Here is a 27,192-nt window from a genome sequence, read left to right on the forward strand (position 1 = left end):
TCAAAACAGTCTGTTACTGAGTGTATTTATATTATTTTAAAATATTAATTTCTTTTTTAACCTGATAAACTTTTCCTGCTTTTTAACTTAGCCCAACCTCAGCGCTTGCCTCAGCTTCAAACTTTAGCACAAGAACCAAGTGAGGAGGACATAGACAAGACAAAGAACTGCCACAAAAGTCTGAGCAACGGAAATGGAATTCACCATGGAGCCAAACATGTGTCTGTGGATAATCGAAGACTTTCAGCACCTGTTTCCCAAAAAATGCATAGAAAAATTCAGTCCAGCTTGTCTGTAAATAGTGATATCAATAAGAAGAGTAAAGTGAATGCAGTCTTTTCCCAAAAGCCTGGCTCCTCACCTGAAGGTAAGTTTGAGATACATACATATTTTGCTTGACTATGTGTGAAACCATATTCACTAATAATTATTTTTTCAAGCAAATATACAAGAAGAATCTTGCTTATCTGTAAGACAAATGGGGATTTTGCTATTGACTTCAATCCCCAAAGGAGAACACAGGCTGTGAAAGGAAGCCTGGGCAGCTGACATCCTGCTTATTGTCTGCTAGAGGGAATGGTCATCACTTTAAATATAACTTCTAGACCAGTGGTTCCCAACGTGTGGCCCATGCCCCACAGGGGGGCAATTTGATTTTTAAGGGGGGCGATTCGAGAATGAGTTATTAACTGATTTTTTTGCATTTCTTATGGTTCTAGGGGCCTCATACACAGTATATAAATATATATTGTGACATATTTATGTATTTAAGTTCTCTATTATATGTTTTGAAACTTTATTTGCTATTTTTTCATATCACTTCATATTATGATTTTTTTAAAAACAATTGCATAGTGATTTCTTCCTCAGTACTTCAACTGTCCTTTTGTTCGTTTATTTTTCTCTTTCATGGATGCCATGTTCTTTGGAAGCTTGTTTAGACCAAGTTAATGGCCTGCTAGGCTTCCTCCACGTGAATTATATGTTACAGTGTGTGTGTGTATGGGGGTGGGGCGGCATCAGGATTTTAGAGATGCTTAGGTGGGGCATGGCCAAAATAAGGTTGGGAACCACTGTTCTGTACTTTTTTTAATACCACATTTAAAAATATGAACACAACGTTGTGGTGGCACACAAACGTATGTGATTATTTTTTCTGTTCTTGGCTTAATATGTTATTCTGTGGTTCAGAGGTAAGACCACCTGCTTGCAAATCAGTTCCTAAATATGCAAAAAAAAGCCGGAAAAAGATTTGGTAATTTTATTTTCTTGCCAGGGAGAGGGCCAGGTGATCTCTGTTGCTTGACTGACTAGCACCCTCCAGCCGCCCACCCCATTCCAGGCTCACTGTGGTCTGGCCTTTAGCTCCTCTCAGGAACTAGTTATTACCTCCTTCAACTGGGCCGCATCCTGCACTTGGTCACATTAAAGTCGGGTTAAATATTACGAACCTGAGAAACCTTTTCTTTATTATAACATAAACCCATGTGATGACATTGGGTTTATAACATACAGACTTTTTAAAAATAAAAATGGCTTGCTGTATTATATTAAAAAAAGATTAGTCGTCTCCCACGTTGAAGGTTCCAGATTTCTCCTGGCATATCTGTTATTCCATTCTTCCTCTTTCCCACTTTTAGCCGTTCTTGAGCTTCAAAAAATCTCAAATATTCCACCTGATACGTATATATTTTTGTTATTCCCTTTTCATTTCTATTTTAATTGCCAGGAAATCTTAAATAAGGGAGATTCTGCGGATGTCTCTGTGAAATTGGCCGTGCTTATTTATAGAGATAAATTGAGTTGTAAATAGAAAATTGTACAGAGAGTTACCAGTAATGTAGGGGAGAAAGGATATTACATTTTGGTTACAGGTGTCTCAAATTCAACTGAGGTAAAGTGTTAGGTTGATCAAATAATATGATAATAAAGGGTCTGCGTGGTTCCAGGTCAGTGACACTACTTTCCAAACTAATTAGATTGAAGAGAACATGATTGACACTTTAAAATTAGTTTGACATGTTAGCTACATGGTCATCTCTGAAGCATAGTTAGGCTGTTAACTAAACTGGATCTCCAAGGAGTTGGGAAGGCAATGCAATTTTCTTGAGAAGATCTTCATTTTTAGGTGATTGGGTGAAATAATTGGATGCAATTGAAATCCACTTGTTTTGTTTTTGCATTTGAATTTGCTTATTATGTCCCAAACCTCTTATTTTCCATTTGCTATTTACTTATTATAAAGAATAGTAATATTTGCATATCAATCCCACTTGAAATTGCTTATGGAATTTTAATAAAAGTTTTTATTATTTGCTTACTTTTAATATCATGTGTGAATCTATTTCTGATGTAAGAATGCAGCTTCATAAGCAACATATGAAGAAAGAGCAAAATCAATATATATAAACGATATATAGTTCTATAAACCCTCTTCCTTTTTCCATCTTTGTTTCTCCCTCTTACATACAGACTCACGCTTATGGCTCACCACAAATATATGGATGGTGAGTCCCTCGTAATCCTGACATTATCACAAATTCTGTCCCAGACGGGGCTTGGGGGCATGGAAGTATGAAGCACAAATGAAGATGACTAAATATATTGTACAGTGTCCTACCCATAACTTTGCTGTTAAGCTATAGCATTTAGCCAGTTGTAGGTTTATTTTATTTTGATTGCTTGAATCTAGATGAAAATGGCATTGTCCTGGTACATCTTTACTCAGAGTTTGGTGTTTTCATTTTCGTTGCTACTATTTAAGGTTGTGACCTGAAATGGTGTTGTTTTTTTCTGATTTTCAGTTTTAAAGTTAAGTCTGTTTCCTTGTCAGTGCACTGTAGTGAAACAAACAAGCATAAGACTGGTAGATGGCAAATTAAAAGGAAAACAGCGTCAGCTCTGCTGCCAGCCAGCAAGGGGACTTGGGTTTCCTGGGGGATGCTTTTTCTATAAAATGGTGTGAAAGGTGTGGATTAGGAATTTCCAAAGTAAGTTTTAGTTCCAAGATTCTATGATTCAGTTCTTTCAGCAACGCTGCCTCATGAACTCTACACACAGGTCTCTTGCTGTATAGAATGTTTGGGGTCCTTGGTTGAGAAGAAATCTCATACCTTGGAATAGAATAGGGCAATACCAGGAAGGGTTTTGATGGACAGGCATAGCATCTGGATTCCAGGAAAGCAAGTCCTGAACGGGCTCCAGAGGTGTGGATACATGGAACAGACTTACAGTCTCAGAGAGGAGGGTGTTGGGGGTGGGGGTCGGGAAGAGATTAGACAAAGAACATATATGTATAGCCCATGGACATAGACATTAATGTGGTGAAGGTCTAAGGTGGGGTGGGGTGGGAGCAGGGTGGAGTGGGGGAATGGGGCACACCTGTAATACTGTCAACAAAAAAATACAATAACAATGGGGAGATTTAATAGCTAAATTTTTCTCAGTTCTATGTTTTTCTTTTTTTACGTTTTACTTTAGTCTTCATCACTTATGTCTGTTCTTCTTACAGTAAAATGAGCAAATGAATAGTAAAATAATATTAACTGGGAACTTCAAAATTAGCTAACCATGCCCAGTTTGACCATGTGTATTTTGTTTTTTTCGGAATAAATGGTGTTCCTGGTTGCGACTTTGTATTGCACATAAATACTATTGACAAGTAAAGGGGCATTTTGTGGTTCCGATGATGGAATTACGTATTTAATCATTTCACAGTGTTTTAGTAAGAGCACTAAGGACTTTTTTGCTGATCAAGTTTGGAAAAGACCGCTAAGATATGGCGGTCCATTGTTTATACGAAGGGTAGGATTGACCCAGCCCCATGATTGAGATAGTGGGTTGGTGACATGTTTTAATCTGTCTTTCACTGTGGGTACACTAAGGCTTGGGTACACATAGACTGACATGTGCTCCATCAGATACTCCTTTTTAAGTTGTCTTGATTTATGTAGTTAGTTCTTAGATTCATTCTGTGTACCAGGTATTGTTCTACCTGCTTTGCTCACATGAAGCCATTTAATCCTCCCAACAGCACTGTAATTCTGTGAACAATATGTAATTATCAAATTGTGAATAAGGAAACTGAGGCACAGAGAGGTTAAGTGAAGCCACCAAAGCCAATTGATGTGTGATAGAATTGAGATGTAAACCTAGACAATTCTGGCTCCACAGCCTACGCTACTAACTACTGATATTTTTGCTTATAAAATCCTCAGAGAAAGCGAATTTACTGGCCATTCCACCACCACATCAGATATTGGTATTACAACTGTGCATGAGACAGGGGTCTTATTATTACTATATAGATTTGTTTTGAAGCACTACCTACTAAATTTTTAAAACAATTCTCACACCTATACCTGGTTTTGGTTTTCTTCCCTATAAGACACTAAATTATTGAAAGACTGGACTGTGTCTGAGTTTTTTTTTGTTGTGGTTAATTTACAGCGATGCCCATTACATTAGCTTCAAAGAGTTTCCCAGGAGTTAGTAAGTGATAAAATTTTTATTCCAAATCACTTTATCCTACTCCTCTGTGAAACTAGCACTGAAAAATAGAATGTGTGCACATGTTCATTTAAAAAAATGTTCTTTTAAAAAAGTACTTCATATACAGTAGAAAAAAAGTACTATGTGGGAAAATACACATTTTATTTAAATGTTTTTTAATTAGTAGATTTCTTCTTGTTTTGTTTAATTAAATATTTTCAAAATACTTTACTTTTCTGATTGTATCACCCAGGTGTAGTTTTAAGATTAAATATTTTAAGATTCTTGACCTTTGAAATAATTAATAGTATATGACATTGAAATGACCAAGGGTTTTCATTAGGTTCTAAGCTACTTATCATAGAAATGACAAATCCTAACACATTTTAGGTGTGTCCCAGCTATAGCTATATAGTTTCATAAAAATTCAATTTCAACAAAGATATTTTTAGAAGAGATTTTATGCTTTTCAGGAATCTTTGATAATAGACCCTTCATGTTGACAGATTCAGTATTTATAAAGAAATGCATAGCCAATCCCAGCAGCTCATTGCCCACAGATGCTGAACAAGAGAATCAGGAATATCGTATACATAGCAATACGGAATCACTGGTATACCCTAGTGATTAGAGTACAGGCTCTGGAACCAGCCTGCTTGGGTGCAAAAATTGGCTTTACAACTGACTGGTGATATGTCCTTGGGTAGGTTTCTTAACCTCTTTATGTGTCAGTGTCTTATCTATAAACTGGGGATATTGTTAGTACCTACTTCATAGGATTGCTGTGAAGAGGAGTTTAGTTGATAATTGCATTTAGTGGAGTTAGAACACAGCCTGGCCCAAGGAAATACTTGGAATGTTAGCTTCTGTTTTCATCATCATCATTAAGGAGCACACTGGGAGGGGTCAGGAATGTTCGCTTCCTTGAGAAGGCAATGCCTCCATAGAGACCTGAAAGATACGATTAGGTTAGGGATTTGAGGGAGGCATTCAAGGCTGAAGGAGTTTATGACATCATGTATTTTGTTCAGAGAACCATAAACCATTTGTTGTTGCTAAGAAGCTAAATTAGGAGAAATGAGACTGGAAAGGTAAGAAAGATAGTCGACAGGCAACCTGGGATGCCCTGTATTTGGAAGCTATGTAGCTAGATATATATGACTTCTCCAAAGGCCATCATTTTATATCTAGTATACTGTATATTTTTTTGAAACATTCCAGCGGTTCTCAACCTGTGGGTCGTGACCCCTTTGGGGGTCGAACGACCCTTTCACAGGGGTCGCCTAAATACATCCTGCATATCAGATATTTACATTACGATTCATAACAGTAGCAAAATTACATTTATGAAGTAGCAACGAAAATAATTTTATGGTTGGGGGTCACCACAACATGAGGAACTATATTAAAGGGTCGCAGCATTAGGAAGGTTGAGAACCACTGCCTATACTTTCTATTCTCTCCATACTGCAGAAATTATGTAAGAATCATCACCATAGATAAAGCCGATGAATTGATTTTAGACGTGTTGACTTTGTGATGCTAACAAGCTCTTTAGGAAGTCTTTGGACATATGGGGAGACTTAAGCCCAGTCCTTTGATTTTACTGGTTCTTTCTCCTTCCCTTTCTTTAAACTATTCTCTTGGCTTCTAATCTCTGTGATCTTTCTCTGTCTCCTTTTTAGACTTCTCTCTCCCTTCTTTTCAGCGTATTTACCCTTGTGTTCATAGTGTTGCTGTTTTTCACAACATACCATGGGGACAGGTCTCATACCCTCAGTAAGGAGGAGTACAGCCGTGACTCTATGGGAGACAATCCAGATGGGGTGCACAGCCATCAAAGGGAAGGGCCACAATGGAGCAGGACAGTTTGAAAAGCCCACTAGGTAGTTCACACATGTCCCGCCCCCTCCTTCCTTGAGAATCACTGGTATAAAATGGTAAAAAAAAAATATATTTTTGACCTAACGGCTTCCTTTTCTTTCTGCATCATCTACAAACTCCGACCTAACTCCTTGAACTTGAAATTGTGCCTTTGCTGCAAGGTGTAGAGGTCCCTGCACACATGGTTAAGTGACACAGCTGAGTGCCTTTGCTTCTTTTTAGACTGGAATGTTCTCATAACTTTCTTTGCCTTCTTGATCTGTGCACATTTTTTTCAGGCCTCAACTCAGGCATCATATCCTGATGCCCCAATTTTGGGCCAATTGTCCCTCTTTTGGGTCCTTATAGTACGTGCCACATACAAAATAATACCAAAGTTGACCTGTTTTTTTTTTTTGGTCTTTCTGCACTAAAAATCTCATTGAAGGCAAAGACTTTGTCTTATTCATCTCTTCATTTCCAGCACACAGCCTAGTACCCGGTTTATAATGAGTGTTCAGTAAATGCCGGAGTAACAAAGGAATATAAATTGGACAGCATCTATACTTCTTCTTTAACATTATGTTTGAAACCTCAGAAGAGCTGAAATCCTCAAAGGGAGGTAAAGGGGAGTGTTAATATTTGAGCTTAAGGAAGGGAGAAAGAAACTCAAATGAGGCAGGATTAGAACTCAGAACTCCTGCCTACCACCCCTTTAAGTGTTCTCATTATTCTGTATGTTTTTCAAATATGCATTCCCAAATCCTAAAAAAAATTAGAAAATTGAAATTGAATGATCCATTCTTAGTTTTAGTAGTATTACAAAATCTTATTCATTTTTCCCCATAAAAACTTCTCAGTGTTGCCCTGGCCCCTGTGACTCAGTTGGTTGAGTGTAATCTCATGCACTGAGAGGTTGCTGGCTAGATTCTAGGTCAAGGCACATGCCTGGGTTGCAGGCTTGATCCCAGGTAGGAGCCGTGCAGGAAGCAGCCAGCCAATTGATGTTTCTTTCCTTCTCCCTCCAATAAAAATATAAACAAACAATCAAACAAACAAATAAACAAACTTCTCAGTTTTGCCTGTAACTGTACAAGTATTAGTATATTAGTAGAAGGATAAATAAGACTTTATCATATGACCATTGTGTAATAATATGATCTCCCAGAAACCAATTTTCTGGGACTTTGCACGATAATGTTGCTGCATTCCTCAAAATACTTATTTTGCTTGGATGATGTTCTGTTTTGTTTTGTTTTCTGAGGCACAGTGTCTTCTATTCCATGTTAGGATATCCTTAGAATTCTGCTTTCTGATGCAATATTTGCCAGTTCATTGGAAACTAGGATTTTAATAAATTTCACTGCTCAGCCAACAAACTACATGGAACAAAGTAATACAAAGAGTAGGGTGTGTGTATGTATAGGGAGAGCAGGCATGGTCAAAGTTGAATATGTCAGATTATAATTCATTCTGCAATTATAAATCATATTTATTTATTTGAAACATTTAATCATCTGTTCTTAAAAAATAAACAATTTTCTATCCAAAGTATATATAAGTGGTAAGTGTTAATTTAGGGTTGAAAGTAAATATTTAAAAGCACATCCTTTAGGAAAATAGGTTAACTATATAATTTATTCCTGACGGTAAATTATTGTTATACCTGTTCATTTGATGAGGAGCAAAGAAAGGATTTTATAAGGTTCTGAAATACATACAATTTAACATCTGTAACACAGAAACACCTCCCAATCTGCCTCAAATCTGAGTGCTTCTCTGATAATAGCTGACAGTTCTGCAGGCCATGTTGAAGAGATAGATGCTATCAGTTATGTCGGGACTCCACCTTTGGATTTTTTGGTTTTGTAGACAAGCTGTTTTAGGCCAGTACCCAAAAGTATTTATATTAGCTTAGCGTTTACTCAGGAGATGGGTGGGGAGGAAATAGAACAATGGAGATACAGATAGATTGGCCAGGAAGCTTTGGGGTGCGGGGCATCAGAGTGAAGAGACTATTTAGAAACCCAGCTTCAGAATAATAGGCTAAATGGAAAGAATAGAACAAATCTTATGACCCTACTAATACGCTAAGATTTTAATTGTTTCTTTGTACAGTGATGAAAGGTTGAGATGATGTTGTTATTAGGTCAAATAGTAATAGGTAGTTAGGGCAGTCACGCTTCTGTAGAATGAAAGTTTGTTTTCAATACAAAGAGCTGTGCCAAGTGTGGGTAACGGAGATTCTGAAGGTTTTCTTTAGGGTTTCAGGATTGAGCGAAGGGTCTGAGCCCAGGGCTAACTCTGAATTGAAGTGGAGCAGCAGTCAGACATGCATCCGAAGCAGGACTGTCATTAATTTTCAAGCTCAATTAGTTGGGAAAATATAGAAATTAGGAAATTATGAGGAATAGCTGAATATAGTTTGAGGCTGACCATGAGTTGGCATTTTAGACCTGTTCAATTTCAAGTGTGATACACAATCCAAGACCATTTGAAAATAAAAATATACACTGGAGCTTGAACAAGGGAGTTAGAAGCAAGCATACTAGTTTATATTTGTTTTCATAGAAGGGATGTTAAAATGTAATCTGAATGCGCTTTCCTGAGTAGAGATTTAAGAGGAAAGGTCAGATGGATGAAAAGGGCATGACTCAGGGATCACTGGAGGCCAGCCAGTCTGGTGGGGTGGGAATGTGCATTCAGCTTGAGTAGACTTTTCTCCACAGGTGATGTCAGAGTAAGTCAGAGTGAGGCCATGTCACTTATAAGACAGTCTAGGGGAGAGGTCAAAGGGCAAAGAGAGTAGGAAGATGATCAGGCTGAGAGAAAACGGGTGAGAGAAGAAACAAATTGAAAAGGTCAGTGATGTCATGGATGCCAGGGAAAAAGTGTTTTAAGAAGAAGGCCTGGCCCTAGCTGGTTTGGCTCAGTGGATAGAGCATCAGCCTGCGAACTGAATGGTCCCAGTTTTGATTCCGGTCATGGGCACATGCCCTGGTTGCGGGCTCGTTCACCAGTGTGAGGCAGTGGATCAATGATTCTCTCTCATCATTGATGTTTCTATCTTTCTCTCCCTCTCCTGTCCTCTCTGAAATCAATAAAAATATATTTCAAAAAAAGGACTGTGCCAGATACTGCACCTGATATTATTGACAGTTTCAGTAGGATGAGTACTGAAATAATTCTATTGAATTTAACAGTGTGGATGTCATTGTACTACCTAGTTAAGAGCTATTTTCATGGAGAATCCAGAATAACATGGGTGATGGAACGTGTGGAAACACAATAGCTCCAGAAAGGCCAAAGTCCAGGTCAGGGAGGTTGTTTTGTTTGTTTTGTATTATTTTGTTTTAACATGGGAAAGAAAGATTTGAGTGTGTTTAAGAAGGAATTCAGGAAAGAGAGAACATTTGAACATTTGAAGATTTTTTAAGAAGGTAATAATATATTTTCTTGACAAGCCAGCATTTTATTTCTTTAGAGTTTAGATACAGAGTTCAATATACTGAATTATGTGAATGCACAGCTATTATCAAAGCAAGAGAACTGAGCAACCAGGGAAGCCTTTACTGAATGGTTAACCTAGATGACTCCACTCTGTGTGGGTTGAGTGGTTGATTAATCTTAGAAGCCTTTGAGTAACTGTGGAATAACTTTGTACGAGGAAATGTAACCTTTAAAATGATTTAAAAGCCTATCTCAAGTCCTACTCCCACCTCATTCCAGGAGCAGTAATTGCATTTGAATGGGAGGCATTGACAGGGCAGGCGTTTATGATTCTGAGTTCCAAATTTCTGACTTTGTTTTGGACCACAAGTTGATGGAAATTGATAGCGTCTCATGCTTTAGATTGTTAGGGTCCCTAATTGAATTTAAAATAGCTTTTACACATAGTGTAGTATTAGGAAGGAAGTAAAACATAAACAAGTAAACAAGCACTTTAAGAGTTAGAAAAAACAAGTATAGGAAAGAAGAGTTAGTACATAACTGCATAATTTAGAGAAATAGAAAACTATGGCTTAATTTAAAAATGTATTTAAAGCAAATTTATGTTTGCTTGTGAAGTGAAGAATAAGCCACATTAAAAAGCTTGAAAGGGTTAAGACTTAACCTATAATAAATTGGAATTTTGATTAATTGTGGTTGTGTCTTACGCAGTGATTTTATCATTTTTGGTTCATGGGCTTCTTTGAGAATCTGACAAGAGTTTTTAAGAAAGATGGTGACAGAATACTGCTCCTCTCCTGTTGTTTCTGGAAATAACCACAGACATTGGTTACCTTTGATATCTTATTCTAAAGTCAAATATCTCTAAGAACTGAACACTGAAAAGGGAGCAAATAATAGGGGGGCTAATGAGTCAAGGTTTTGATTTTGATCTGAGTGAAGTAGGAAGGCAAAGGCAGCTTTTGAGAAGATAACTTGCCTAATCTGACTTACCATTTTTGAGCATCACCTGCTTTTTGTACAGGCGCGCAAGGGCAAAAGAAGGGAGGCCCTGCTCCATGACTTGCAGGAAGGAATTCAGATGGGAGATGATAGGGTGGGATCAGGTGGCAGTGGCTAGATGTTGTTGCACATGAATGTTCTTTGAAGGCAGAGTAAGATCAACTGAAGGATGAGATTGCAGTGTGAGAGAAAGTCAGGGGTTAAAGATGACTCCAACTTATTTGGCCTGAGCAGCTGAAAGTATGGAGTTGCCATTAACAGAGATAGGGAGACTGTGGGAAGAACAGGGGTTGGGAGGAAGATCAGGAGTTTGGTTTGGAACATGTTGGATTTGAGTTGCCCATTATCTGCTCAAGTGATGGTGTGAAATTGGTGGTTGGATAGAGGAGTCTGAGGTTTAGAGGAAAAATCTGCAACGCATTTTGTGAATCCTCAGAGTACAGAATGTCCAGTGGATGGGGTCACCTGGCACTGGGGTTCTCAACCCTGGCATCCTGCATATTTTAATAAGAACTTCTGGGTTTTGTCCTCAGAATGCAATGGAATGGGGCCAAGGCATCAGCTTCCTTTAGAAGCTACCCACGTGATTCACTCTGCTATGTACTCAGACTTAAGAACTGTCCAGGAAGTAGGTAAAGTTAAGTATTCCAAGAACTGAGCCTGGAACTACTCCCATACATAGAGGTCAGAAAATAAGGAACAACCATGAAAAAAATGAGGATGAGTAAACCACAATGGAGAAGGAACCAACAAGAGGGACAGCTTAGAAAAAAAAGTGTTTCAAGATGGAGGGAATGATCATGTATCAAATGCAAATGAGAAGTCCAATAAGATAAATGAGAAGTGACCATTGACATTGTCCTATGAAGAGCATTGGTGACCTTCATACTTTTGTTTTTGTGATGGGGACAAAAGCCTGATTGAAGTGGGTTCCAGAGAGAAGGAAAAGAGAGCAGTGGAAGATTACAAATGTAAGCTACTCTGTTCAAGAAGTTTCCCTGAAGAATAGTGAAAGGGCTGCGAGCTAAAGGGGGATGCTTTTAGGGACAGCATTTTATTGGCTGAGTGTTGCTGGTAATGAGCTCATGAAGGGAAGATATTGATGATACAGGAGAAGGATGTCCTTGAGTAGGCGAGAGGGGGGGAGATGCCTTATAAAGTGCTCTCTGTTGTAGTTATTGATTTAAAATGATGTTAAATATATGAAAGTTTCTTTGTATTTTAGAAGGTTTTCAAAAAGTTACTTCATAGTTACAATAATGGCATTAGGCATTGCTTAATACTATAATTCTCAAAGAAGGAAGTTTTGAAGACCAGATACAGGATATTCAGGATGTTTTGAATGTTCTGACATAAACTGGCTGATGACTCAAGAGTCTCTGGTAGTTGACCAAGTGTGTACACAGGGAAAATAGTATCAGAGTATTGTTCACTGAGTATAATTTTTGTCTTCAAATATTTGAGGTGACCAGTCACAGTAAAACTTTATCTCAGATGCTCACAATAAATCAGAACCTCTTCTTTATGTTTCGTATTTTACTTTATCTACATTTTATCACTTTAGCTAAAGTGTTTTACCTTTGAAAGAATTAGTTCATTTTTGAGGATAGAAGAATATAAATGCTGACATCAGCTGATGAACTGAAAAAATGCTGTTGTGTCATCCATACTGTAATTCCTGTCCAAATGCCATGTGTTCAGCCCATGGACGGTGTAGGAAAGAGAAAATTCAAAATAAGCGTAACAGGATTATATTAATGTTCCTTTGTCTTTTACTAAAACTATTTTGGTAATGTTATATTTTATACTTTTTAAATAATTGTCATCAGTGCCTTCATACATTTTTTACTTTACCTCCAGTGTTTTACTACAACATTATTTCAATTCCTTTTTGTGTGTGTACCTTCCATTGTCTCTATATATTCAAACTGGCGAAATAGCACAAAAATGTTTAAGAATAGATAATTAAGGAAAAATTAACTTTGAACATAGAGTCTTAAAAAAGATTCTGAAGGAGAAGGAACAAAAGGGCGCCCTGCACATCTAGGGCTATGTTTTGTTCTCTATTCGGAGAAGCTTTCATCTTTGAAGATCTAGCCTGCAAGCCTAGTTGTTACTCCAGGTATACCTTCTGTATGTCTATCCATCTGTCTGTCTCTCTCCCTCCTCTCATTTCTCTCTTTTTCATACTTTCTTTCCATCCTGATTCATTTCAGTTAGATATTTTGCCTGATTTCATTGAACAATTTATTACAATTTAGGAGAACCCAAATGGTAGTGATTCATGACATTTTCAATAATAATGTTTTCAGATAAATTTATCTGAGTTTGTGTGTTTGAGAGTATGACATAGCTTAAAAGAAATAGCTCCAAAAATCTCTAAGATGGAAGACTTTTTAAATAATTATTTTTTTCTAGATTGAATTATATTGTCATCGTACTAGAGTTGATTTCTTTTCTTTCAGAATACGTATGTTTTCTTCATTACTTGGTTTTTGAAAGTTATTTTTGTCCCAGTGGGTTTTGCTCAGAGGTTAGAGCATTGGCTTATGGACTGAATGGCTGAGGGTTTGATTCCGGTCAAGGGCACATAACTCTCTTGCAGGCACTATCACTGGCAGGGCACTTGCGGGAGGCAACCAATTGATGTGTCTCTCTCATATCGATGTTTCTCTCTCTCTGTCTCTTCCCATCCCTTCTACCCTTATCTCTTAAAAAAAAAAAGGAAAATATCCTCTGATAAGGATTAACAAAAAAAAAAAATGAACCTGCCTGACTTGTAAAAATAATTGAAGTGAAAGAGAAATATTAATTTCACTGAGAAATGTTTTTACTAATTTTAATACTTGTAATATTGAAAATATTTTATAATTAATTTGTTTAAATCTCAGCTAGTATAGAATTAATTAGGATAGAGGAGCTTTTGGTATAAAGTAGCCATATTTCTGAAACCCTCTTGCAAGATGAAATGTTTTATAGAGGAGGTTTGCACATACTATGAAAGATTCGTATATGATCCTCTAGTCAGCGGGTTTTAGGTTTGGGAGGGGTTTGTGACTTTGATGAGAAAAAAACAACTTAATTTTATTAACCTCAACACTTTAAATGAAATGTAACATTTTCCTCAATTATAAGTGTATGCAATAAACTTCAGTTGCATTAGTAGTACCTGTTACTTTGTCACCGATACTTTCATATCATGTTACAGTTATTGAAGGAAACATGAAATACCCTTTATGCTAATCACTACTTTAAAATTATAGTAGTTATCAGATCACCACAAGATCTTGTTGTTAATGTGTTTTTAAAAAGCACATACTTATTCTACCTCAGCTTTTAATATTATGAAAACTATTTCAACATAATTTAGTTTCCCTTGAAATTATTTTTGTTTTATTTTATGCATTTACAAATAATATTTGTGTGTGTGTGTGTGTGCTACACACACACACACACACAAAACAAAAATACCTGCTCTAGCCCTGCTTTAGAGTGTAAGTAGTATCTTTTGTAATGTACTTGTTTTATAAACTTAGAGTCTGTGTGCGGTTTTCATAATGCAAAGAACACAGTTTTTTTAAATAACTTTTCTCTCATGTGAAATTGAAATAAGAATAAAGGCCATATCCAATTTTGCACCTTAACGGAGAAAAACAACTATGTTAAATAGCAAATTACTAACTCTTGTTCTCATGTTTACATTTTAATGATGTGCTTTTACCAAAGCATAGATGCAGAGACATGGAGAAAATTACCTTCATGGCTTTTATCTGCCACAATGTGGGTAATCTTCTAACTCTCCATAAGTAGGTCCCGGAGTAAACTGAGGAAATGTATCAGAAGTCAGCTGCCTGGTGAGAAATTGTTTCAGAGCTCTCAGGCGAGTCTTCCAAAGGGGTTTTAATTGTTGTGAGCAACCTACTGTGGCCTAAGGTCCCCCTTCTCAGCCCAGGGACCTGGTAATTTTTCCTGGCTTTTCTACTTCTTTATTCTTGATCAAAGGGAAAATAGAAAGTGGTAGACATTCCCTCAGTGGATATAAGAGGCAATTAGAAGAACAAAATTGAATAAGTATAAAACAGTTTGCTCAGGGAAATGAATCGTATTCCCAATTTTGAATGGGAAATTATTCATACAGATAAACAATAACTGTCTCCTAGAGGACTGAGAAACCCAAGATTTGGGAGGAGGGGAAGGTGAAGAAAACAGCAAAATGGATTAATATAAAGTTTTCCAAAGACATATCAAACCTGCTGAAATTTCTGCTCTAACTTATATTGGGACATCAAACTGGAGGAACTGGATCTCCTGGGTAACACAACGTCATTTAAAGCTAACACTAGAAGTCAAAATTTATTTTTTTATAATAATTATGCTCAGTGAGAGATGCAGAAATTGCATTTTGGAATGACAGAAGTGTAGTTATTCTAGAAAGAACTTTTCAACATCTGTGGTCGATATCTCCTAGAAACTGTGTCCTGTGGAGTGACAGGAGACATTAGAGTAAAGCCAAAAGTAATCTTTGCCGCAGGCCATACAAATGAATTTCATCAAGTCAGCAGGTGTTAATTAAGGGTTTGCCATGTGCCCAGACCAGTGTACTAGATTCTGTAGAGCAATACCATTTCATTTCATTTTTGTTACCTTTTATTTTCTAAAAAAATATGTTTTTATTGGTTTTTAGATAGAGAGAAAGGGAGAGGAGGAGAGAGATAGAAACATTAATGAAAGAGACACATTGATCAGCTGCCTCCTGCACACCCTCTACTGGGGATGAAGCCTGCAACCCAGGCATGTGCCCTGACTAGGAATTGAACCCAGAACCTCTTGGTCTATGGGACAATGCTCAATCCACTGAGCCACACCAGCTGAGCCATTTTTTGTTATTTTTTAAAATACACTTTTAGTCAGAAATAAATATGAACATACTGGCTCTTGAATCTCAATTGAATATCTATATACTGTACATAAAAGGCTAAGTGAGCGTCTGACCATTGACAGGCCAGTAGGTATGACTTGCACTGACCACCAAGGGGCAGACACTCAACGCAGGAGCTGCCTAGATGCAGTGACTTGGCAGTGGCGGTTCTTGGGTGACACAACTTGGAACTAGAGAGGAGGGAGCCTCATTTTGGGGTGCATCACCCAAGAACTGCCCTCTCTCAATCCAGGACCCCTTGGGGGATGTCGTCGGAGAGTCGGTTTTGGCCCGATCCCCGCAGGCCAGGCTGAGGGACCTCACCTGCCAGAGGGACCCTGCTCACTCCACAGACACCCTTTGAGCCGTGGCGCTGCCCCAGGTGTGGCCTGCTGGGGAAGGAGTGTGGGAGGTTGGCTCCAGGGTATGTCCGGCCCATCTTGCCCAGTCCCACCCCACCGGCCACCTTCTAATTAATTTCCTTTCATTATGCACGAATCTGTGCACTGGCGCACTAGTATATATACAGTTTAATATGTATTTGTCCTCCCATACATTTTCTTTCTTATTCAGATTTGGATTTATTGATGAATCTCCTAATGTGCCAAGACCTGCATTATGGCATACCTACCTTTCAGAACCAAAAATCTAGATTGTCTGTCTTTTCACCTTGTGTCTGTACCAAGCAGCTAAGCACTACTGAAGAAACCTTGATGTCCATGAAAATCAGTATCACTTACGATATGTGCTCTCAGGTCTCAGGTCTGAGCTAGATGCTCAGACTCCCTTACCACATAATATCCTAATTCATTCAGCAAATCATTATTGAGCTTGCTCTGTGGCAGGTTCTCTTTGGGGCACTGGGCTGATCTGTGAACTGTGCAGACAAGCAGACCTACCCTCCCATTTTCCACAGTGCCTATTGCATTTTGTTGCTACTCTGTTTAAAATGAGGATCCCCGATTCCCGGTCGGTGTGGCTCATTTGTTTGGGCGTCATCCCATGGAAGGTTGCCTGTTGGATTCCAGGTCAGGGCACTTGCCTGGGTTGTGGGCTGGATCCTCGGTAGGGGGTGTGCAGGAGGCAGCCAGTCGATGTTTCACTCTTACATCGATATTTCTCTCTCCCCCTCTCCCTTCTTTTCTCTCTAAAGAGCAACACAATATTTAAAAACAACAACAAACAAAAAAACGAAGCTCTCCAAAGCTTGCACTCCCCACAGAGAGAAGAGGCCATCTAGCCATGTTTCAGGGTCTCTCTACCTCGGGCTCCTCCTACAAACTTACCTAAATCTGAACTTGTTTTTACCTCCCATTTCGAAGGAAGAGATGCCTGCTTTCTTGTTGTAGCAGCATCCTGTTTCTGCAGGTCTTATCGTCCACTCATTCTGTTGAGTAGCCCTTCTCATCTCCCGTTTTAACTCTCTTCCAGAGAACAGTACACATACACAAGTCTTTCCTGTCTAGCAGTATCTGTACTGAGAGTGTGTAAATGTTTGTGCGCATTCTACCTTGATTCTGCATCCCTAGTAGTTTTCCTCTGGGCTTTGCTTTCTCTTCACATCTTTCTTAAAAGTATATCTGCCTTAGCAGTCTCTACTTCCCCCTTTTCCCATCACTCTTCATCTCTCTGCTATGCATTTCCATCCCTATCACATCACTAAAATGTCTCTGGCTAAACAGTGTTTGCCATAATCTGCCTGAACTGTTTTTCTCTCTGACTTCCATGGCACCTCCTTTTCCCCGGCCTACCTCTCTTCCTCAGTCCTTCCCTTAAATGTGTCGTCCCCTTGCATTCTCTTCTCTTTTCACTTGGTACATTCTCCCTGGGTAACTTAATCGTTTCATTCCCTTGTAAGAGTCTGAGCTACCGCCAATGCCCTTGTTAAAGTCTATCTCCCGAGCGCCAGACCGCTGTCTCCAGCCACATCTTGGACTCTCCATTTGAGTACCCTCGGACTTACTATGTCTTATGTTAAACAAATTTAAACCAAACTCTTTTTGTTTCTCTATGTCTTCTGTGGTAAGTGGCTCCAGAAATCAGGGCATTACACTTTACTTCCCTCCACTGCCTCATCCAGTGTCTTATCAACCCCCGGTAACACTACCTCCTTTATATTCCTTAGAGTCATCCCGCCTGACCCACTGACACCGGATCATCACTAATGTGTCCCTGCCCCCTCGTTTCCGAAATGTCAGATTTCAGGCTTTGTACCTGGATTTTCCTGCCTCAACAAAAAACAATCATATTCTTCCTTTTTGCCTTTGCACAGCTACCTCAATGCCTGGGACCACCTTTGCTTTCTCTTCACCTGACACCTGCCATTTCATCATTTGCTCATAGGGTTAAGCCAACTTGAAGTCATCTTGTATCTAGCATTAATTAACCATTTTCTAAAAAGATTTTTTTATTGATTTTTAGAGAGAGAGTAAGGGAGAGAGGGAGAGATAGGGAAGGAGAGAGAGAGATAGAGGGAGAGGGAGAGAGAGAGAAACATTGATCAGCTGCCTCCTGTCCACCCCCTACCAGGGATTGAGCCTACAACCTTTCAGTGCAACCAACTGAGCCACACCCGCTTGCACAGCATTAATTAACTTCTAAATTGTGCTTTGAATGTTGTGTTAAGACAACTAATGGTTCTATTCAAGGTAAAAAAAAGACCCTTACACAGACTTGAAATCTGTTTATAGAAATTAGATTATATCCTCATAAAAACTTAGTGCTTGAAGTGAACTTGGAGATCATTTGCCCCTTCATTATATACATATGGACACTGAGTCAAGGAACCTGTTCAAGGTCACTTAGCCAGTTCGTGACACAGTCAAGACTAGAAACAGGTTTTAATTTTCTAGATCCTAAGAGGTAAGATAATACTTGGCTGTCCTGCCACTTATGAAGATGGCAGGGTGACATGAATTCAAACATCTTTGTTTTTGTGCCCCCAAGAATGCTTTTTTTTTGTTGTTAGAAGCCTCACCGAAACCAAATATATGGACAGCAACCACCACCACAGGCACTTATGGGATTCTGTGCGTTGAGGGGAGCGGGGTATCCTAGCATTGGCCTGTCTGAATTGCCACCATAAGTGATGAGCTGTGACTCAGGAAAACCTCAATGGGGGGTGGCCCTGATGCAGTGCAGAGGGTTAGGAAATAGCTCAGTGGGAGGGATTTTGTTTTTATCTTCTTTTCTGTTATTTAAAATAATATAGTTAGGCCAAAAAATGTTTATTCTCTGAGAAAGCTGTTTATCTGCTTTTGTCAGTTTTAGAGTACTTGCAAACAGCATGGTCATAGATTTTCTTAGCTCTGAAATGGCTTGTACAGTAAATTAAGGTGGAGGTATTCATACCTTATAATTTCAGTGTCACGCTGTCCTGTTTATCTGAGGCTTGTGATGGTGCCTTAAAGAAATCAAATAGTGTTAATAGAGAACATGGTTGGAGAGGGAGGGATGTGGTAAGAGTAACAATTCAATCATTGATTCATAAATTAATTCCATAAATAACAGGATTTATCTCCGGTGCGCTGCTTTGAAATGAGCTTTGGTGTCTCATTTTGCTGTAACATTCATGTGGTTTGTTCTTCTTCATCTTGGCTAGAGTGTACGTTAGACTCCTGTGCCTCTTTGGCCAGGGCCAGGGAGGGCCTCCTGGGACTTCTCAAGGTGAAGCTTCTCCTGCCTTCAGAGTCCTGGTCCTCCTGCTGGGGACGCTGCCCCTTCTTTCATGGGGGCCTGCAGAACACTCACTGCTCGGCCTCCGCCCTTTGGACTCTTGCTGTTGTGCCTTAAACCAGCCCTGTGAATACTGTCTGTTTCCTCCCAGTGTGGTTGTTTTCTCCCAGGCCACCATAAAGACCTGGTGTCACAGGGGACCTGGCCAGCCCTGTGGGTCTCTGTAGTAGGTTAATGTTAATAACTAAAGCATTCAGTATGAGGGATTCTGGTTCAAGATTGTGACGTAGGAAAATCCTAAACTCACCTTCTCCCATAGACATCTGTGCATCTACAGCCACCTATAGAGCAAATTCTGCTGAAAAATAAAAACCTAAAATCTAGTCAGTTGAATTCTATACATTAAGCAAATGAGAAAAAACAAACAAACAAAAAAACAAACACATCATAGCTGGGAGAAGGGCTGAGACATAATCGTGCCATAAATCCAAACTCTGGGGTGATGACCCACAATCAGGAGGGAACTCAAAACCTGGAGTTTCTCCCTAAGGAATGAAGTGTTCGAACTACACATTGGACACCTCAACTTTTAAGACCTGCCCCTGAGACATGAGCCCCCAAAACAAGCCTAGTTTTGAAAACCATCGGGTCTTGAATCCTTGAGATTCTCAAGGCTGTAGTGAACTGAGAAGTTTCTTAAGGGGCTCACAGGCGTGGACCTACCCCCAGGGCCCAACACAGAGCCAGCCAACCGAAAGACATCCAAGACTTAATGTGAAAGAGTCTCATTTGCTTATCGTAACGTGTTGGCCTGAGAGTCAGGAGTTTACCACACATCTAGGTGCCTGGTCCGGTACTCTCCGAGGATGGGGGTTGGCAGGCATCATCTTTGTGTTCCCTCTCACTCTCCCCACATCATCAACTTGCATTTGCCTCAGAGACTTGAGAAGGTAGGCACTATCTTCTTATCTTCTGCCACTTTTCATATTATTAGTATTTCCTGAGAGAAGCTTGTACATGTGTCCTGTGCCCTAGGTTTTGCTGCTGCTGCCCAGGGACACCACTTGATCACCTAGCTCAGGTGGCAAAGGGCTTGAATCCAGGGGTCCCCTTGGACTATAACACCAGAGAGACAGTTCTTGGACAACTGTCACCTGTAGGGCACTGCACAGATAGAGACTAAAACATATTTGCAGGGATTTCGTGAAAGAGGCCTATGTGCTTGACCTGAGCTTTAGCATTGGGCAGCCTTCAGATCTGGCTCTCAGTTAGGGACCTAATGATACGTGCTCTGGGGATACAGCCCCGTGGATGCCGTCTTTGAGCTCTTTGAGCTCGCCTCTGCCTTACTCCGGACCATTGGTAGCTCCTGGGAAGGAAACTGTACACTCAGAGGGTGGTCAGGAGACACCTCTAGATTGTCTGGTCCTGGGAGGCAGTGGGACTTCAGCTTGGGGTTCCACAGGACCATACAGATTTGCAAACTTTAAAAGCTGCTACCTGACATTCTGGCTCCAATCAGTCTGAATCTAGTTGCTGACAGATCCTCCCCTTTGAGACAGTGACAGGTAGCGGCACACCTTCAATTAGTGGGAGTCACTAAAATTAAGATCGGTTGGACAATCACAAAAGGGTTGAGAGACAGAAAGACTTAGGGCAAGTTTGTACAAGGAAGTTCAACTCGTACATGAGGCTACTTCTTCAGCCTGGGAGAGGCGGCCATTTTATCCACTGAATAGAAGTCAACACAGTCAAGGAAAATGAAGAAACAAAGGATGTGTCCCAAAAGAAACAAAAGGACAAAACCTAAAGATAGTCCTTAATTAAACAGAAATAGGTGGTTTACCTGATAAGAGTTGGGGAAAAAAAAAAGGTCTTAATTTTGTTCACTAATAACTACAATAAAAAAAAAATTAAAATGTGACATTAAAAACTTAAAAATTAGGGGGAGTAAAAATGTAGAGGTTTAAGAATATGTTAAAACTTAAATTGTTATCAAATTAAAATAGACTGTTAGAAATGTATGTTGTTATATGTAAGCCTTATGCTGACCACAAAGCAAAAACTTGTAGTAGATCCGTAGAAGTAGACACATAGAGAGGAATCTAAGCATACCGAGCAATAAATATTTTAATTGAAAATGGACTGAACCCTCCAATTGAAAGACAGAGTGGGTAAAGAGATTAAAAAGGGGGGTCATCTGTAATGCGGTCAACAAAACACACACACAAAGAAACAAAAAACAAGACCCATCTATAAGCTGCCTACAACAGATCCACTTCAGCTATAAGAAGCACACAGACTGATATACCATGCAAATGGGAACCAAAAGAAAGCTGGTATAGCAATACTTACATCAAGCAAAACAGACTTTAAAACAAAGACTACAAAAGAGACAAAGAAGACCATTACATAATGATAAAGGAGTTAGACCAACAAGAGGATATAACATTTGTAAATATTTATGCACCCAACATAAGAGTTCCTATTTACATAAAGCAGAATATTAGCAGATTTAAAGGGAGAAATAGACAGCAATAGAATAATAGCGAACTTTAATATCTCACTTTAGTTTATGGATAGATCATCCAGACAGAAAACCAATTAGGAAACATCTGCCTTAAACTATCAGGTGGACTTAAGACATTGAAATCATAAGACATTGGTATTATCTCTGTCTCATTTATTTCACTCAGCATACTACTATCTAGATCCATCCATACTGTTGCAAAAGGAAACATTTTATTTTATTTTTTATGGCCAACTAGTATGTCATGGTGTATATGTACCACAGCTTTTTTATCCACTCGTCTATATCGAATACTTGGGTTGCTTCCATAGCTTAACTGCTAGTATTATAAATTGTTCTGCAATGAATATAGGAGTGCATGTATTCTTTGAAATTAGTGTTTTGAGTTTCTTCAGATATATTTCAAGAATGTTTGGTAAAATTCTTCTTTGCTTTTATTGGTTGTAATCAGTGTGTTCAGATTTTCTGTTTCTTCTTGATTAAGTTTTTGAAGATTATACATTTCTAGGAATGTATCCATTTTTTTCCAGACTTCAGTTTTTGGCGTATTATTGTTCATAATATTTTCCTATAATTCTTTGTATTTCTCATAGATATGTGCACCCCCGTGTTCACTGCAGCATTATTTACAATAACTGAAATAGGGAAGCAACCTAAATGTTCATCAATGGATGAATGAACAAAGAAGTGGTACATATGTACAATAGAGTGATTCAGCCTAAAACAAACAAACAAAACGAGGAAATTCTGCTATTTATAATAACATAGATAGACCTTGAGGTGTCATTATCCTTAGTGAAATAAGTCAGAAAGAGTAAGACATACACCGTATGATCTTACATATACATAGGACTTTTTAAAAAAGGAAACACAACTATGAGCTCATAGATCTAAATAGTTGATTGGTAGTGGCCAGAAGTGGGGGTTGGAGGTGGGCAAAATGAGCAAACTTCAAAAGATACAAACTTTCCATTATAAAACAAGCAATGGGGATGTAGCTTACAGCATTGTGAGTACAGTTAATAGTACTATATTATACATTTTAAAGTTTTTAAGAGAGTGGCTCTTAGAGGTTTGCATCACAGGAAAAAAACAGTTGTAACTATATATGATGACGAATGTTAACTAGACATTGTGGTAATCATTTCAGTGTTTACAAATATCAAATCATGATTCTGTATACCTGAAACTAATATAATGTTATAGGTTAGTTACAACTCAGTAAAAATAAATAAATAAAAAGTGTCCAATATGGCAGGGATGTTAGTTTGTAATTATCATTATCACCACCTTTTGCAGGATTACCCCAGTGCTTACTATATGTCTTTTTTAAAAGCTGATTTATTTTTATAATGTACACTTGCACAGTATTTAAACAATAACAATTAAGAGGTGAAACTAAAATGTGATTTATGAAATAAACATGGTTGCAAAAATAAAAATAGGAAAAATATTAAACTAAGCTTCTGGGAGATAATTGTTAAATCATATATAATATATATATATATATATATATATATATTTTTTTTTTTTTTTTTTTTTTTTTCACTAAAAGTAAAGGATTCACCCTAACCGGTTTGGCTCAGTGGATAGAGCATCGGCCTGCGAACTCAAGGGTCCCAGTTTCGATTCTGGTCAAGGGCATGTTCCTTGGTAGCAGGCACATCCCCATTGAGGAGTGTGCAGGAGGCAGCTGATCAATGTTTCTCTCTCATCAGTGTTTCTAACTCTCTATCCCTCTCCCTTCCTCTCTGTAAAAAATCAATAAAATATATTTTTAAAAAAGTGAAGGATTCACTTATTACATGTTGTCCTAGCCATAGATGGTATTTTGACCAACTTTAGTAGACTGTTAGACATTTATTCTTTCTAGGAAAATGCTTTCAATATCTAAAGTATTTTTTTATCCAAAATTATATTTAACCTTGTTCTAATAAAACTTTTTGGATTAGAGATACTTCAACTGGCCAACTTTAATACTGTCAGCATTGAATAAGTTCAAGTAAAGTATGGTCTTACTATTTTGCTTTCTAGCTTCCTGAGAAAATAATTGGGTAATAATTTAAATATGGAAACAAATTATTATTTTTAAATATTCTGTAGCCAGACACAAGACTTACTAGTTCCTTCTGAGCAGATTTCTCCTCCACTGAGCTGCACATTCTCTTAGAGTAGCCTCATGGTTCTCTCCTTTTAGGTTCAAGCCTTTTATAACCCTCCTTAGGTTAAGATAGAAATGCCCTATTTTGTTGTGGTAATCAGAGTGAATGGAAGAAACATTGGTAGGTTTCTTGTTGCTATCACAGTAATAACATTTAGTAAGTACTTACATGATAAATCCTTTATTGAGAATTTTATATGTGTTGTGTTTTTTAATCCTCACCGTAACACTATGAGAACAGTTCTGTTACCAGCTATTAAATGTGTAATCATAAAGTATTGTAGAGGTTCAACAAATGTAGGGATTATTTGTACCATCAATATTTTTAGCTTTTCTTTTCCCTCCTGTCTACCCCCTCTCAGCATGTAAAGTGTTTTATTTATTTTTAATGTATTATTATTGATTTCAGAGAGGAAGGGAGAGAGAGAGAGAAACATCCTTGATAAGAGAGATGCATTGATCAGCTGCCCCCTGCGTGCCCCCTGCTGGGGATTGAGCCCCAAACCTGAGGCATGTGCCTCGACCTGGAATCAGACTGTGCTCTCCTGGTTCACAGGTGGACACTCAGCCACTGAGCCACAACGACCGGGCTGTAACGTGTTTTAAATAAACACCTCTACTAACTGAGCTTTTTTGCTCCTGTTCAGATTGCTGTGTAAAGCACCTGGGAAACAAAAGGTATCTTGGTATATATGTTATTTTCCTAAACTTTGTAAAATGCATCGCTTCAGAAAAGACTGCTTGAATCAGTGCTCTAGTTAGGTCATGCCCCAATTACTGGACCAAACTCTTTGGGAGTTTGAATATTTAATGCAGGTCAGGCAGCAGGATAAACGAATAAGAGAAACAAAGAAGCTGTGCTGTCTACTTACTGTAATTTAAAATACAAATGCACCTCCCATAGGAGGAGGATGGATTCTAGAATTTGGACAAGTGATAGGAAATTTACTGAGGAGTCATTTTGTGGGGTCTTGGAGAATGGTGCAGTTTTTTCCCAAGGTTCTTTTGAGTTTGTTGAGATGAAAGATAATAGTAAAGATTATTGTTGTTTTCCAAGTGTGGTCATCTATTCTTTTCTTTTTTTTTTTAATTAATCCTCACCCGAGGATATTTTTCCATTGATTTTTAGAGAGAGTGGAAGGGAGAGGAAGAGACAGACAGAAACAGCGATGTGAGAGAGACACACTGATTGGTTGCCTCCTTCATGCACCCTGGCCAGGGCGGGGGAACCTGCAACTGAGCTAGCTATGTGCTCTTTGACCATAATCAATCCCTGCACCCTTCAGTTTTCGGGCCAGTGCTCTATCCACTGAGCCAAACGGTCGAGGGCCAAGTGTGGCCCTCTTTGTTTTGCAGTGTAAAATGGAGTTCTCTTTATTTTACCTCCTGACCTAACTCCCTTTCTTCAGCAGGTACGTGGTGATGGCTTTCTGACTGACAAGCGGTGTGCCAGAGGGTACTGTGTGGGAGGCACATTTCCAGTTACGCAGGCAGCGGGTCACGGTAGGGCCGGTGCCAGATGCTGCGAGTCCTCTGGCTGAGAGACAGGGAGCTACTTGGAGCTGAGCTACTGCGCTGTCTTAGGAACTATTTCCTGTCTCCACGAACAGAACTCCCTGGAGGTGCCTGTCTCATTCCTCACAGCTGGCTCTTCCTAGAGGCCATACACCAACTTAGCCATTCTGGCTGGGATTCAGGACCACCGAAACCTACTCCTCGCCTGCTTTTCTATTTGTGTTGAGCAATAACAGTCACCATGCAGCAATATCGGGGAGGAAGAATGCCTCACCCAGTTGGGCTTCTCTGCACCAGAGTCCCCTTGCCCCCTTGCCAGGCAGACGGGAGCCTGAGCAACTAAAGCCATGGGAACGCCCATGGGTTCTCTGTAGTTTTGAAGCTCCAGAGTCAGGTTTTATCTCAGTGCAATTTCCTAAATTACTAATAATGCATTTTCTAATGACTTCATGTTCTACTCTGTGTTGCTTTTTGGCATACTGTTGGCCTCTTCAAAAGGAGAATGAACCTTTGTCTCCATATATAGTTTACGTGACAGGGATCTGATTCAGAGTGTGTTTTCAAGCATTCTAAGACTTAGGAAATGTTACTTGAGATTAGTCAAGATAAGACACACGCAAATCTGCATATTTTTTTTTTCTTTTTGCTCAAAAAGGGGCTGTAGGTTATTCTCAGAACTCACTGCTCTTTGACTTCCCTGTATTCCATTGTTTAGTGTCTTTGTTCAAAGAAATTTAAGAGCAAGTCATACCACATCTTGAAATAAGGAAACTAAAGAAATAGAGACTTGTTTAAAATATGGTTTTATTGATTTCAGAGGGGAAAGGAGAGGGAGAGAGAGAGATAGAAACATCAATGATTAGAGAATCATTGATTGGCTGCCTCCTGCACAACCCCTACTGGGGATAGAGCTGGCAACCCAGGCACGTGCCCTTGACCGAATTCGAACCTGGGACCTTTCAGTCCACAGGCCAACACTCTATCCACTGAGCCAAACTAGCTAGGGCTAGAGACTTGTTTAGACTAGAGCTGATAGTTTTCTGTTCAGATAGTTTTCTGGTGGCTCTTAGTCGGGGCTTCTTTTACTATAACCAACTGCTTTCCTCATATTTTCCCAGTAGTTTTGGCCATATATGATTGGGTAAATCAGTTGGGGATCATTTCGTTATTAAATGAACATGCTCTTAAAGAAATGAATTTTCACTCTCATTTTCAAACACAACAAAGCCCCTTGGATTAGTCACAGATATTTTCCCCAGTCATCTGAGATGCTGTTTAGGTCTCAGTGGTTATCTTCATTGGTATTGGGAAGCTAGTAGCTGATTTCCAGATACACCAGCTACCTGGCTTTAATACTGATGACCTTTTATAAAATGTAAAGATTTTGTTTGGGTTTGTGTCTGCAGTGATTCATAACTTTAAAAAAAATAAAACATGGTGCTGAAGATTTCCTTTCATACTTTTTTTTTTTTTTTTGCTACTTGGCTGCTGGTATAAATTACCTCCCCGCCGCCCCCGCCTAAATTTTCAGTAGCTGTCCGTCCTGTGCTGTGTTCCCCTCTCAGTCATCCACTAAATTGTGCAGTT

At 38.9% G+C, this 27,192-nt stretch overlaps 1 protein-coding gene across 3 annotated transcripts in view; it reads left to right on the plus strand.

The window, feature by feature from the left end:
• MDFIC (MyoD family inhibitor domain containing) overlaps window positions 1-27,192 on the plus strand; it is a 93,390-nt gene that overhangs the window by 58,646 nt on the left and 7,552 nt on the right. For all 3 annotated transcript variants that reach the window (XM_070423757.1, XM_070423756.1, XM_070423755.1), the window contains exon 4: window positions 92-367. In XM_070423757.1, coding sequence (XP_070279858.1) covers window positions 92-367 — 276 coding nt within the window. The remainder of the gene's footprint in view (window positions 1-91; window positions 368-27,192) is intronic.

Source organism: Myotis yumanensis, unplaced genomic scaffold, assembly GCF_028538775.1.
Source record: "Myotis yumanensis isolate MYYU_CA2020_CCGP unplaced genomic scaffold, mMyoYum1.0.hap1 SCAF_9, whole genome shotgun sequence".
NCBI lineage: Eukaryota > Metazoa > Chordata > Mammalia > Chiroptera > Vespertilionidae > Myotis > Myotis yumanensis.